The sequence below is a fragment of the Populus nigra genome, chromosome 7 (assembly GCF_951802175.1).
Source record: "Populus nigra chromosome 7, ddPopNigr1.1, whole genome shotgun sequence".
NCBI lineage: Eukaryota > Viridiplantae > Streptophyta > Magnoliopsida > Malpighiales > Salicaceae > Populus > Populus nigra.
This window is the reverse complement of record NC_084858.1, coordinates 6,626,304-6,641,323: the sequence shown is the minus strand read 5'-3', so window position 1 is coordinate 6,641,323 and position 15,020 is coordinate 6,626,304. Positions and strand designations below refer to the sequence as shown.

General features: G+C 32.0%; 1 protein-coding gene across 1 annotated transcript; it reads right to left on the bottom strand.

Annotated features, from left to right (window-relative positions):
• Positions 1 to 5,998: 5,998 nt before the first annotated feature.
• On the bottom strand, positions 5,999 to 9,597 carry LOC133698428 (probable receptor-like serine/threonine-protein kinase At4g34500). Its single transcript, XM_062121338.1, has 7 exons — positions 8,846 to 9,597; positions 8,039 to 8,143; positions 7,813 to 7,935; positions 7,167 to 7,337; positions 6,926 to 7,055; positions 6,620 to 6,829; positions 5,999 to 6,248 (listed from the first exon to the last, which is right to left on the bottom strand). The coding sequence occupies exons 1-7, from the start codon at positions 9,436 to 9,438 to the stop codon at positions 6,126 to 6,128; spliced, it is 1,455 nt and encodes a 484-aa protein (XP_061977322.1). The 5' UTR covers positions 9,439 to 9,597; the 3' UTR covers positions 5,999 to 6,125.
• Between the last annotated feature and the right edge of the window lie 5,423 nt (positions 9,598 to 15,020).

Below are 15,020 nucleotides of genomic sequence, written 5' to 3'. Positions count from 1 at the left end.
TTTTATCATACCATGCATTAACTATCTATGCTGCTTTCATAACAAGTCCTTGATTTACATTCCACTCTTTAGTTCATCTCAATGCAAATTCATTTGATTCATTTCACCTCATATGTGTAATTAATTAGATCATTATTTCAACTTTATTTTATTAATATTATTTTTTTCATCTCGCAATCATATTTAATTTATATCTTATCTCATTCTTTAACATTACTTCCATTTTAACTATATATTCATTTTAATTTCTCATATTATATACCATTTTAGCTTCTTGAACATAGATTTCTTTCCAAACTCAATACTTATTTTACCAATTAGACTCATTTATATATTTTTCAATTTAATATATTCTTCATGTCCAATTATGAAACATACAAACTATTACCCTTTTATTATTCCTCTTCCTCATGTCCATTCATAGCACATACAAATATTTTTCTAATTATTCATGAGCTTAGGAAATGCTTTAAATCAATCCTTTTGGATTTCTTTGAGTCCATTTCCATGCCTACGGACTCACTTTGCATCGACTACACATTCATTAATTTATTTTATATTTGTGCTTTTACTATCCATCATTTCTACACATTCATTAATTTATTTCATATTGCATAAGGTTATTTTTGTCATTTCCTTATTACAACTTTAGTCTTGGAATAAATAATTCTAATGCTCTTTGACTCATGGGTGCCTTTTTCTTTTTATTTCTTCAAAATAATGCAATTACTTTGGCACACTTAAAAACAAGAATAATGCAACTCTCTTCTTCTAAAGACTTTTGGTCATTTTACACTGGTTTTGTTAAAGATTTTGAGGTTGCTTAGGGGTAATATTGTAATAGTCATATATTTAATATAATTTTTTTAAAAAAAATATTTGTAATATTTAAAAGAAGGAGTTTGTCCCGCACCTCTTGGTGTGATGCTTCCTGCCACTATTTTTGAGTTGGTTGAATTCATATAAAAGAGTTTTTTTTTCTAGTTTTTCTAATGGAATTAAACTTTCTCTCTTCTTAAACTGGAAATACATGCTTTTATTTATTGAGACTTTCACGCCCTAACATGTGGATGAGCCCCGTGCCGTTCAAGTGGCGCGTGTGAGGACATTCGACCACCAAACATCGCCATTTGGGATGAAGCTTGGAAGATCTCATAGCCTTCTAAATGCTAGTTTGGTATTGACGATTGTTTTTTCTCCTTTTATTCTCTCTTTCCTCCTCAAATTTTGTACCAACTTTTATAAAAGTTCTGAACAACCCCTTCAATTTTTTCCCCTTCACATTTGGTCTCAATACTTTTTATTAGTATTTTTTTATTTTAGAATAAGCTATGAAATTATAAATAATTTTTAATTTCACTCCTACTACTTTTTAATCTATAAATTATCTTTTAAATCACAAATATTTTTTTTATTTCACCCCTACCATTTTTAAGTAAATAAATAGTCCATCAAATTACAAATATTTTTTAATTTCACCCACTAAGATTTTTTAATCTTTCAAATTTGGTTCTTACTTTTTTAATTGCTACTTGTTTTGTTTTACATCATTTTTAATTATTTTTTCAAATTTCATCCTCAAATTCTTTTTCTATCAAATTGTATCCTTATTTTTTTATTGCTATTTTTTTGGCATTTGGATGTTTTTTTTTATTATTGATATTTCTTTATTGATTTCATCATTAAAAAATAAATTGGTTAATGATTAAAATTCTTGGTTAAATTGAGGTCCAAGATTTCTCAAGTTGTGAGTTTTAAATGTTAGACAAGGTTTAGGAGGTTCACCTAAACTCGCTTGTTTTATTTTAGTTTTTTAAGGTGATTTTTTTTATTTGTTTATCCTGTTTTGTAATTTTATGTGGTTTGCCTACTATTTTTTTTATTTCACCCCTACCGTTTTTTAATTTATGAATAATCTATGAAATTATAATGTTTTTTTTTTAATTTCACCCCCTTATGGTTTTTTTTATCTTTCAAATCTAGTTTTAATTCTTTTAATTGTTATTTTTTTTGGATTTGTTTTTTAAATTTTTTCCCCTCAAATCTCAACCTCTGATGTTTTTTTCTATCAAATTTTATCCCTATTTTTTTTTTTGCTCTTTTTCTTTGCTTCTGCAAGTTTTTTTAATAATATCTTTTCACCAATTTCATTCTTCAAAATTAAATTAGTTGATGATTGAGCTTCTTGGATGAATCTGGATCCAAGATTTCACGGAATGCAATTTTTAGAGGCTAGATCATATTTAGGAGGTTTGTCTGATTTTTTTATGATATTTTCTTCTTTTTATTCTTCTTTTTCTATGGGTTTTGTTTTGTATTTTTTGTGGTTTGCCTTCTCTTGAGTTGACCCCCTATTGTTTTTTTAATTTCACTCATATTATTTTTTAATATATAAATTATCTATCAAATTATAGATGTTTTTTTTTATTTCACTCCTTATTATATTTTTTTAATCTTTTAAATTTTATTCTCATTCTGTTAATTGCTATTCATTTATGAGATCATTTTTTTTTCAAATTTCATCCTCACGCTTTTTTTTGTTAAATTCTATCTCCATTCTTTTTGTTTTTTTATCCTTTGAAATTTTTTTAATTAATATATTTTTTTCAATTTCATCTCTCAAGATTAAATTTCTTAAAAGCTAAATTTATTAATTGAACTCAGGTTCAGGATTTCACAAGCTGCAGGTTTTAAAGATTAAACCAGATTTACGAGGTTCAGGTTTTAGATATTAGACCGGATCTACGAGGTTCGTCCGAGTTTGCTTATTTTTTTTATTTGTATCCTCTTTTTTTATTTGTGATTTTATTTTATTGAGTCAACTTTCTATAATTTAGAGTTTTGCTTTGTTTTTTTGGTTTACCTTATATTAAGTTTACACTGAGTTGTTTAATAATTTGGATAGGTTCAGGTCTGATTTTGTTTGCTTTTTTTTTCTTTGTTGTTTTCTTTGTTAATTAATTTATTATTGTTTTACTTTTTATTTCATATTATTTAAATTATTAATTGAATTAATGACTTGAAACTTGGATTTTTTATCCTAATATTTGTTTTATAACAATTTTTTTTTTTGCTCAACCCACTACAACACAGGAGCAACAAATATAGCAATAACTAATCACGAATTCTGTTTTAATATGCAATCTTGCGTGGATGAAAGTGTAAAGGTATTTTTTTTCCATGTTTGAAAACTAATCGGCCGTTTGACAGAGGACATGGAAACATAATCATTGCCGCTCGCTACAATTGGTTTGTCCACTCCGCACGCGGGAGCCATTGATTTCTTTTGTGTCTTAAGAGGGACTGCTAACAATGCTTACAGCGTGGGAGGGACAAGATTTGTTAACAGTGATAAATACCAAATATTCCAACGCAAGAACCAAGAGAAATAACATTTGCTGCCCTAGGCGACAGTAAAGATGATGGAGATTACTTTTACATACATACATATATACATACATATATATATATATATACACATATATATACATATAAGTAGAGGCGTCAAGGCGAATAAAATTACAGACATATGGTACAATGCAGCCCACGGTACCAAAGAATAGAATCGAGACAAAATAATAGGGTTTGTTTCTCATCAAAAAGTGGTTTTTAAAAAATTAATTTTTAAATTTTTTTATATTTATTTGTCATTAAAAAAATTATGAAAAATTTAGAAATGTCATATTATTTTCTGATTATATCTAATTTGATCCTTAAATTTTTGATTGCTATATATATTTTGTTTTGAATATTTATTTTTCAATTTCATCCCTTAAACTTTAATTTTTATATTAAGTTTGGTCTTCATTTTTATAATTATTATTTGCTTTTTCTTTATCATTTTTTTAATTGAAATTTTTTATCTATCAAATTTGATCCTCATTCTTTTGATTGTTGCTTATTTTATTTGAAATAATTTATGAAAAGTTAATTATTATTATTTTAATTTCTTCATCTTTTAAATTTTTTATTTTTTAGATTTAATTTCTATTATTTTGATTATTATTTATTTTATTTGAGATGATTTATGAAATTATATTTTTTTTTCAATTTCATTCTCATTCAACTTTTTAATCTGTAAGATTTGTTCTTATTATTTTAATAAACTTTTAAAAAATAAAACATTAATAAGTTATTTTCCAACTTATTTTCCATGATATAACCAAATACTGAAAAATATTTTTCAATTTATTTTTCATTACACTATCAAATATCAAAAAATAATTTATTTTTTTAAAATTTATTTTTTTAAAAAAAATTAAATTTCAGCAACCAAACAGCCGTGTAAAATATAGGATCTCTGTATCCCAGTTTCTCTCACAGATAATCATGTCCCGTCAAGTCTCGCCATGTCCAATCCACTTACCCACTAAACGCTGAGTTTCTGGGTTGAAGAAATGAGTTTCTATGGTGGATTAGATCTGCCTTTTGTTCTTTGTCTGGGCTCACAGCATGAAGACCACCTTCGGCCTGGTTCCAATTTGAATCCCACTGCAACTCCGATTCAGCACCGCCCATGGACCATTCCAGCACGCGCAAATTACCGCGGCGCGGTTTCTTGTAGCAGAAGTGGGCAATTGCAGCTCTGGAAGACTTGACAACAACCATAAAAACTACAACACTGTGACTGCCAGAAAAGGATGAAAACAACATAATTGCTACCATGATGATGGTGACCGGGAACACATGGAAAATATAATATAAATTTGAATTATAAAATTATAAGTATATTTTTTAATTAATTATATATCGACAACTACACTTATAAAATTAAATAAAAAAAGTTAATAATATTATAATTAATAAATGATTTAAATAAAATGAAATAAAAATAATATGAATAAGAATAAAATTTTCAAAGAAAATCACTTAATGATAAAAAATACAAAAAAATTTAGTGACAATTTAATTATTTCCATCACAATAAGCTTCCAATTAATAAGCTTCAAGTTAAATGAAACCTAAATTTAAAAAGAAGCACACAATATAACTCCATAAAACTCAAGATTTTTCTCATATCTTTAAACATTTCTTATATTTAGTTTGATATTTATCTATGTTAGGTGAATTGTAATATAATTATATCTTTTTAATAATTATATAGAAAATATAAAAAATATAAACATAAAAATTTTATGATATCGTTTAACATAGGTTTTCTTTAATAAGAAGAGTTTCTTAAACGAAATAAATAATTTAATGTCTTATAGGCTAAATGTCTTTTTTTTTTAAAAAAAAATACTAAGATCTAATTTAATAATATTTTAAATTTAATGTAATTTATTATTTTAGAATTAAAATTACATGTCGAATGATAGAAAATAAAAAATGTAGGCAAGAATAGAAATGATATAAATTGTTTGGTTTAAATGAGTCTTTTTTTTTAATATTTGTAACTATTGTAAAAAGAAATAATAATTTTTTTATAACTAAAAGTCAAGTCAAATTTAGTAAAATAATAATCTCGATCATGTTTATTAACTTCTAAAATTATATGATTTAATTTTCCTTATTTTTTCTGAGTCTAATTTTACATACTAAATAAATATTAACTTTTTACAGGTCAACTTGTGATAAATTTGATCAACAAATAACCGTGATGGTTTCATTCTCTAAGCATGGGATTTGGCAATTGAGCCACAGCTGACAGGTTCAACTTGGGGGCATCAGGTTTTGTTCTTTGTTAAACCTGTCACCACCGGACCAAGTTCACAATCCTCAGATTCCTCGACTCAGAGGCATCTTCCAGCGCAAGTAATTTGAAGATTAATGTCCGCATTAAGGATTTTAACATAATTAGCGAAGTCGATAATCTCTAATTGAATCTAAAGGACCCAAACGAGTTAAAAACAGGCCACGTTTGAGCCAAACCATCCCGCACCCATTCCAAGATGCCATTCATATTTTTTTCACATATTCGAATCCGAGTCAGTATTTACAACGCTCACTTAAATGGAACTTGCCTCAATATATCAGCGAACATGGACGACCCAGAAGGTGGAGGAGAAAACGTGTAAATATGATATATGCACATTGAAGATGTAATCACTTCTTTCGTATACATGTGGAAAATTATGCTACAAAATAATCTGAATCCAGCACAATAAGCTTCAGGTTGCGAACAATCATCTTCGCCTTGATATCTCAACATCAGCACCACTGCCAGCATGCTTGGTTGGATGTTGAAGTTTGTTGGAGATAACAGCATGGGAAGGAGGAGGATCTTTCTCGCGAACTGTTCGAAGTTCCTGCACAAACAAATAGCAACTTGAAGCAGTTGAAAGAAAAAACAAGAATTTGGAAATTCTTGCAATTTCTTGTTGGCAAATAAATATGTTTAGCCAATCTAAAATTCATATAAACATCCTTTCTGCCTTGTAGTTGGTCCAAAAAATATGTTGTTCTAAATTTCTAGAATCTCGATGATTTATTTGCCAATTAGGCTGGCAAAATCTAATCTGCAGAATATGCTAATTGCTAACTGTATTGCTTATGTAAGCAATACCGAGTGTTCATTTAATTACAAGTAACATTAGTTGGATATAACATCTTGGATATAACATCAAGCAGTTTAGATGAAAATGATACATGGAAAATAGCATGCATGGGGGGGACTTACCGCCCGGAAAGGAAATTCATCTGCCTCAAGCATATGGACAATTTGCCCCATTTTTGGTCGCTTACTGGCATCCAAATCAATACATCGGAGGCAAACCAGCAATGTTCGTTTCAAAGACCTTGGAGCAGGTTGAACTTCAATGAGGGGATCTACAAGCTCCTCTCCACGACGGCTTGCTACCATTCCTTTGAACCAATCAACCAAGTTCATCTGACAAAATTCCGTTGAAGCAGTGTTATGATAGTTAATATAATCTTTAATACAGATGCTACGGTTGGGGGGGGGGGGTGGGGGGTTAATTTTTACCTCTCCGGCTGGTCTGGAGTAATCAATGGGACTCCTTCCAGTAATCATCTCCATAAGAAGAACACCAAAACTGTATACATCACTCCCCTCATTAAGCATGCCTGTACTTGCATAATCAGGTGATACATATCTGAAGCAGATGACAATAAGGAGAGGTGTAAGTGAAAAGTGAACACATGAAAGTCATCCACATTTAAGTTAATTTGAAATTTATAGCTTTAATATTTGAAAAGATACGCACCCAAATGTCCCCATAACACGTGTGGTCACATAGCTTGCTTCAGAACCCAAGAGTTTGGCCAATCCAAAGTCTGAGACCTTGGGGTTCCATTTTCTATCCAGAAGTATGTTACTGGATTTTACATCTCGATGAACAACTTTAGGTTCTAAACCTTCATGTAAATAGGCCAGCCTGCAGCGTAGGGAGGAACCATAAAAATTAAACACAAAAATCACAAGCATCTTTCAATTAGAAAAAATAAAACAATAGAGTTCATAGAGATTTAAAGTCTGGGCTCTGATGTTCTTGTCAGTTCACAATCACTACAATTTCTGAACCTTTTCTCAGGGAAAAACCAATATTAGAAACCCAGTCATTTAGACTTAAATGTGTATTCCCGCTCGTTAAATTTCAACAATGATAAAAATGACTGCAATTCTGTGGTCTGAACTTTATAGGTGCTTAGATAAAGAAGAGATGCAACTGATTAAAATCAATTAACCATGAAAGAACACTTATATAGGTGCTTAGATATGAAGAGATGCAACTTATTAAAATCAATAACCATGAAAGAACAGTAAGTAATTAGGTTCATTTTTCACCAATCAATCACCAATCACCGGCAAGAAGATTAATACTCATGAAACTAGAGCCTAGAGTACCGCACCCTTTTGCTGTCCCAATTGCAATATTCATTCGGATATCCCAGGTCATAGGACTAACAGGACCTACATCACCATGTAACCATTGCTCCAAATTTCCGTTGTCAACATATTCATAAACAAGCATCCTGCAAGGCCAGTAACAGTTCAAATGAGCAAAAAGCAAAAGAACAAGAGGTATTTCCTTCCTTCAACTTCTCATAAACGGGTTGGACTGGATATGACAAATACCTGCTAGAACCATCTGCGCAATATCCAATTAGGCGCACCAAGTTCTTATGTCTTACTTTTCCAATTGCTTCAACTTCTACCTTAAACTCCTTCTCCGCCTGACCCCTAGAAATACAAAGTTCGCAGCATGTTAAGTCCATCCAGATAAATATTTTAGTGCACAAATATTCAAAGACTTGAGCTTTTGATGGGAATTTTCATAAACTAATCCCAGCACGCTGTAACAATAATAAGTAAAAGAATTCTCAAAAGTCCTCTGTAACGAATCAGGGCAATAGTGTGTATTTAAACATTGATTTCATCACAAGCCATTTTTCAGGATTTCTTATCTTTCCAGTTTTCCCAACAGCGGGGGGGGGGGGGGGGGGGGGGCGCCGGGGGGCGGTGCATCGCTTTTGCAACTCCCAAATCCAGTGAAAATCAGAAATAAAAAAAAGAAAAAGGAATTAAACGCTAAAAATATAGTTTAATGAGATCAATCCTTCGACATCTCAAAAAGAAAATAAAGCCTTCCCATTCATAAATCAAAGGGGGACAGAAAGAGAAAGGTCAAACAAAAAAAACCCCACCTAAGCTCAAAGGTATGAGGATAATGTTAAGGAAGAAGAACAAAGCATTAAACAATTAAAATGAAAAAGAATAAAGGAACAAAGTAACCCTCTACTTTAATCCCATAATTAATAGACCAAAACTTTAATTGCCATCATAAACGAAACAGTAAAAAACAAAAAGGAAAACAAAAACTATAACAATTAAAGCAAAACACACAGAACCTTAGAAATAATTAAAACAAAACTGAAAACTCACTTATTATTAAGTAAATTCTTGACAGCAACGACAGACCCATCTTGCAAAACTCCTCTGTAGACAACACCATACCCTCCTTCACCGATCACATTTTCTTCAGAAAATCCACGTGTCGCAATCTCGAGCTCTTTCAAACTATACCATCGACCCCACCCTATATTTTCCTCCACCGACGAAATGTCGTCACTAATAGTACTGCTACTCTCTCCACTCTTCTTTCCCATCTCCACATCACCACCACCACCACCACCACCACTCTCCATCTTTACAAAACCCACAGTCACTACATTGCCCTTGTCTCTCTCTTTGTTTTCCTTAAAATCCAAATCTTTAATCTCCACAATTTCTTTAGACACTAAAGGGATAGATCCCGAACTGTGTTTCACTCGCATCTTGTTGCGTTTTCTAGAGGCGCGGCGTAGGTGAACACAGAGAAATATTAAGAATGAAACTAAGAGGAGACATATTAAGAGAATTGCAATTAAAACATAGAGTTTAAGATTCAAAAATGGCGTTGTTGAGGTTAGTTTGTGAGGGAGATTGTAGTTGGTGGTGGTGGTGTTGGTTTTTGTTTCAGTGTCGAAATCCGACATTGATTTAAAATTTCTAGGGAATGTTAAAGAAAGAAAACGTTGGTGTTTGGTTGCTGGGAAAATTGAGGAAAATTTGAGAGTTTACTTCTTGGTGCTGTAAGAGAGAGGGGAGAGAGGGAGAGAGAGAGTGAGGATAGAAGACGACAGTGTGGTGTTTTAACGGATACAGACTAGAAAAAGTGAAAGGCAAAGGAGAGAGACGTTAAGTGATTAGCCGATAACTTTTGGGCTGGGTAAAGGGTTTTATCACGATAATGCCACTGATGACAGATTACGGGCAGGAGACATTTTGAAGAGCTAAATCTATAAAATTACATTTTAAATAGTATAAATAATTTTTTTTCCACTATATATACTTTAATAGAAAATAGCTATACGAATAGCAAATTGTATAAAAGTCAAAGAAATTAGTGTTTTATTTTTAAATTATTTTTTTAAAAAAATCATCAAAATTATATTTTTTATTTTTAAAATTTACTTTCATATATCACATCTAAATAACCTTAAAAATATAAAAAATTTAATTTAAAATAAAAATAAATTTCATTAAAAAACAAACAATGTTCTAGTAAAACTAACACCATCTTAATCCAATCTATTAAGAACCTATTTGTATTATAATAATTATTATTTTTTAAAGTATTTTTTATTTAAAAATATATTAAATATTATATTTATTTTTAATATAAATATATCAAAATAATCTAAAATGTTTAAAAAATATTTAAAATAAAAAAAAATTTATAAATTTTTTTTTCAAAATAGGACACAGTTTTTGATCCAACAAATTACAGGGTTATACAATACTTAACTCAACGCCAACCGAATCCGAAGGAAAGCGAAAAAAAAAAAAAAACGAGACAAAACCCAAACCCTAGGTTGAAAAGGACACGATTTAATTTTGTATTAAAAGGTGCATTCATACTTTGATATGAAATTAGGAGGAGAGATTACAAGAAGTGGATTAATGAATGGCGTGATTGCAACTTGTTTGTTTTCTGGTTATTTCTTTCAGCTAACTGCTGGTCTGTTTTTTCTCTTCCCTTGTAGAACAAGATTGGATGCATCTAATAATGCATGCTTTTATATTTCATCAATGCCAAACTTCGTCGCATCATGCGATGGTGATGTAATAGTTTTTTTTTTTTAAAATAGATATTTTTATTAGTTAATTTTATTATTTTGTTTTTATTATTATGATGATGTTTTTCTAGATTTTTTTATTTGAATAAAAAATATATATATATATATTTTACTTTATTATTAGAGTTTTATTTTTTATTTTTTTATAAAAGATTACAATAGCTTTTTGACAAGGTAAAAGTACGAAGAATAAAATTAAGTCTTTTAAAAATCTTTTTATATTTATGATGTTATTAACCTTTGAGGATTTTGACCTATAATAAAGTTATTTGCAATTATGTAGTCCTACAAAACAAGTTTATTTTTTTTGGTAATCTGAGAATAGTGCTAGTTTGTAATTAAAAAGATGTCAATAAGTTTTATTTTCTATATAAATAGTGTTTAATTTTCAGTGAAATCATCTATATAAATATAAAATAGAGTTATTTCTACGAGTTACTAGTAAAATCTTCAGAGAACTCATGATTAACCAAGCATGTGCATGGTTTATTCTCCCAAAACCAAGTCAAACAATAATAAAATTGAATATTGTAAAAGTCTTTTTATATTTACGTGTTCTTGATCTTGAAAGATTTTGAATAGTAACAATCCTTGTATTCTATATTCTGGTATGCGTCATAGCAAAGCATGTATTGTGACTGTAGAATATGAAAAGATTATGTCAACTACTTTGGGATTATGCCCCCTCCTTTGGCATGGAATGAGATATTCATTTCATCCAAGACACTCGTGACACCTTATAATTATCAACTTTCTTAGAGATACAATTATAGATATATCCTGGTTTGTGCATCCACGGTGTCTGTTCTTGATAGAATAAACTGGACAAATTTTATTTTCATATTTATAGACTAAATATTACCATATTCAACTCGGTGTTATCACCAAGATCTCCAGCCTTAATTTGGTCAAAGTTTGTGTGTTAATTGATAAATTAGCAATAAATTAGCACTCTGGCTAACTAGCAGTCTAGAAGGAGGAATTATTAGAGCGAGCATCGTGCATGGAAGTCAAAGAAAAATGAAGCTTGAATTCGAAAGTTGAAGTCAACGAACCATTCGAATCACTGCAGAACATGCTTGTTAGTGGGTGCTTGCAGTGCAAAAAATGAGCACAGAACCCTTTAGAACCCAAGTCTCCATCTTGAGAAAATCATTAGGACTGGAAAACTTATGAATCTCTTTGTTTCGAAGTTCCTTAATTTGGAACAAAGATTCAGAATGGTACTGTCGAACTTAGTTGAGACAACCTGGGGATGCCATCCGAGGTTGGTTACAAGTTTCAACAAACTTTCTGTTGACCATGGCCAATGAGGCCTTTACGTAGAGCACAAATTAAATCAAGAAATTCTCATGAATTTCAACCGAATCCCACATCATTTGTCTTAACCAGGTCGAACGTGAGTGTCAATGTAACATATCACCTAATACATTCTCGGATCGATGCCCCCTCGAAGGCTCATAGGATTGCTTAAATAACATTTAATACGAAGCTGTCAATATTTTAACACAACTTTCCCATTAGTATACAAGTTTTATTTGGGTAGGTAAATAGAGCTTGAACTAGAAAAATTGTTAAGTGGGATTTATCCAGAAGTATTGGATCGCCAGAAACTTTTATTGCTTTCTACGGAGAAAGCTTACAATACCACGTGAATGCACCGAAAATGGCAGACGTTTCTTGCCAGAAACACAAGTTATTTCCACCTGCCAGTCTTGGATTTTAGCTATTCATAGCCCCAAATATCTTACAGACTGCTGCTTCAGCCCTATTTTAAGCAGGCAGGTCGCACAGGTCGCTTAAGCAATAGAGTGAAAATCGATTCTCTCTTCTCCCAACACTACTTCATTTATTCCTTCTATATTTGGCTCATGTAGCCATCAAGTTAGTTTCATCTCTCGTATCGCTGTAATCTAAAGAAAAATTACGCAAAAACGATTTCCATTGAATAAATGTGGGGTGAGGAAGGATATTCGGACCCTAAGAGGGAATAAAAACGCATGCATCATCGCTCCTACTTGGTTTAGCATTTTAGACACAAATCATTAATATGTTCGAATATCCAATTATTTGTGTTGTATCTAACATAATTTTCCCGCCATGGACATTCTTTATTTCTTTGAATCATTGTCACTCCTATGATATGGTTTTTTTGCACTTCAGATCAGCTAACGTCATTTAGTAATTCGTGAAGGTCCAATAGGAACAGCTACAGTTTATTCAAAAACTTGCTGGCAAAGATTGGCTGGCTTGTAAATTTGGAGGCCAATGGAGGCGATTTTTGTATATTACGTTTTCCAGAGGGGTATCTCTTGCAAACAGCCAACATAATCAGTGGACAAGGAAGAGTGGGGGCAAGGGACCCATTGGGTAAACATTAATGTTCATAGGAGAAAAATCGTGAGTTTTACATGCCACCGGAGTTATACGAGTTGTACTGTATTGATTCAAGGAAGGAGCGCCACAGTAATACCAATGGCCCTTTATGGGGCCAAGATCCCTTGGCTGAATTCAAATTTTTAAACTGGTCGATGGCATCTGTGGTGTCTGTCGGTCATGGCATGACTAGAAGTTAACACATTCAGCAACAACTAGAAACATTCGGTCGAGAAATGATAAACACAGTGAACACAGTCACGATTGTGGGAGAAGTTGCCCAACAAGTGTAGCGTGGTGGCAAAGGGTTTGAGATCTGCACAGCAGATCTCGAGTTCGAGTCAGGGCATGCACCTCTTGTAAAAGCCTGGGACAGCCGGGGTTTACTCACTCACCTGAGCCCACAAAGTGCGCTTTCCGGGGGTGGGGTTTCCTCAAATCTAAAAAAAAAAAAAAAAATTATGGGAGAAGTATAAGCCATGCGAGTTTGGTAACATCAAAGATCTGCTATTTGAGTGTATTCGTTGAGAAATTCGTTATTTATTTATTCATGTTTTATAGCACAGCTCCATTCGGTCATGGCTTGAAAAACTATACAATGGGTGTCGAAAAATCTATTCCAGAAATAGTGAAAAATGCAATATCTTGTTTAAAAAATTATCCATAACATGTGAGCGAGTTTTCGTGTGTTGATTCAAAATCTTTGTAAGATCTGTGTTGAAAATGCGTTAACAATTCGAAAATAATTCATTTGCTCTCGGAATGATCCGACAGAGCATGGTAGAATTTGCTAGGAGATGAAATGTCAAACGCCTGCCGACGATGCAATTATTCAATTTATAATCATTATTTTTGGGTGGGTATTTAATCTCAGTTATTTGTACAAGAAGCAAGCGCAACTCAAACAGTAAGCTTGGCTTGGTGTGGTTACAATTGTTTTTTAAATTATATTTTATATTGAAATATATTATAATAATATTTTTTTATTTTTTAAAAATTATTTTTAAACTCAGCATATTAAAATTATAAAAATATAAAAAAATTAATTTTTAATAAAAAATAAAAAAAATAATTTTTAAATTTTTTGAAACCGGCTACAACCGCGTTAACGCTCAAGACTTGCTAGACAGCGAAGGTTCACAGCGATAGTTGAAATTCCAGGCTAGACAATGACTGCTTCCCTCCTGCAACAGAGTTTCGAGCCATCAACCAGACTGTTTAATCTGACAACGGGACCCGAGGCCGTTGAATATGGGACCATGCTCATTACCCATAGCAGATGCAGCTATGCAGTGCTTCTGCACGGGAGACATTGGAAGGCCCGTCAACTTTGTCCCCTGGTAGTTGCTTTCCTGTGTACAAGGTGGATATCCAGGCACACGTTGTCATGGGCCTTGTCTATTTATTCGACATTGTTTTCAAGTGGACCCAAAAAAAGGGTTTAACACCATCCACACTTGATCTGTTTCAACAAAATGTGGCCACTAAATGATGATTTTAGAATGCTTATGCCCTGCCCTCGAGCCATGGTATTGCTTTTTTTGGTTTCTGCACAATTAGTAGGTGCCATGGCATGTAAAGAAGATACCTGCCATCGTTTTTTTTTTGGGCTCTGTCACATTGAGTTTGGTATGCCATGATCACATTCTTTGTTTCAACTACCTGAATGCGTTGAGTTTTTCTTACACAGCTCAACTAATCTCTTACTCAACCGAATTGATTTTGTTCGGCAAATGTTGCTTTTCGGCCAAGATTTCGACTTGCCAACAGAGTTCTTGAGGACCCAAGCATTTACTGCTGGGTTGGACAAACATCGAGCCCATAGAATAGACATAGGACCATTTCAAATTTGGACCTTTTTAAACCGAAAGCAGAGATTTAGAATGAAAAACAAGGGCTCTAAAGAATGGAAGCCAGCCAGAAGTGCCGTGAATCTGATAAAGATATCGGCAAGTGACGTTGAGAAGACAGTGATCTCGCAGTCAGGCAACTTACTCTCACTTTTATGCTCTCCATTTGACACCACGTAAATCAACAGTCTTCAACTTTCAAAACTCTGATAT

Bases quoted from the DNA above. Each gene is read 5' to 3' on its own strand.
- LOC133698428 (XM_062121338.1), bottom strand. From the start codon at position 9,438: ATGTCGGATTTCGACACTGAAACAAAAACCAACACCACCACCACCAAC. The intron at 7,056-7,166 runs GTGCGTATCTTT...CATCTGCTTCAG, and splicing joins CGTGTTATGGGGACATTTGG to ATATGTATCACCTGATTATG. The intron at 6,249-6,619 runs GTAAGTCCCCCC...TTGTTTGTGCAG, and splicing joins ATGAATTTCCTTTCCGGGCG to GAACTTCGAACAGTTCGCGA.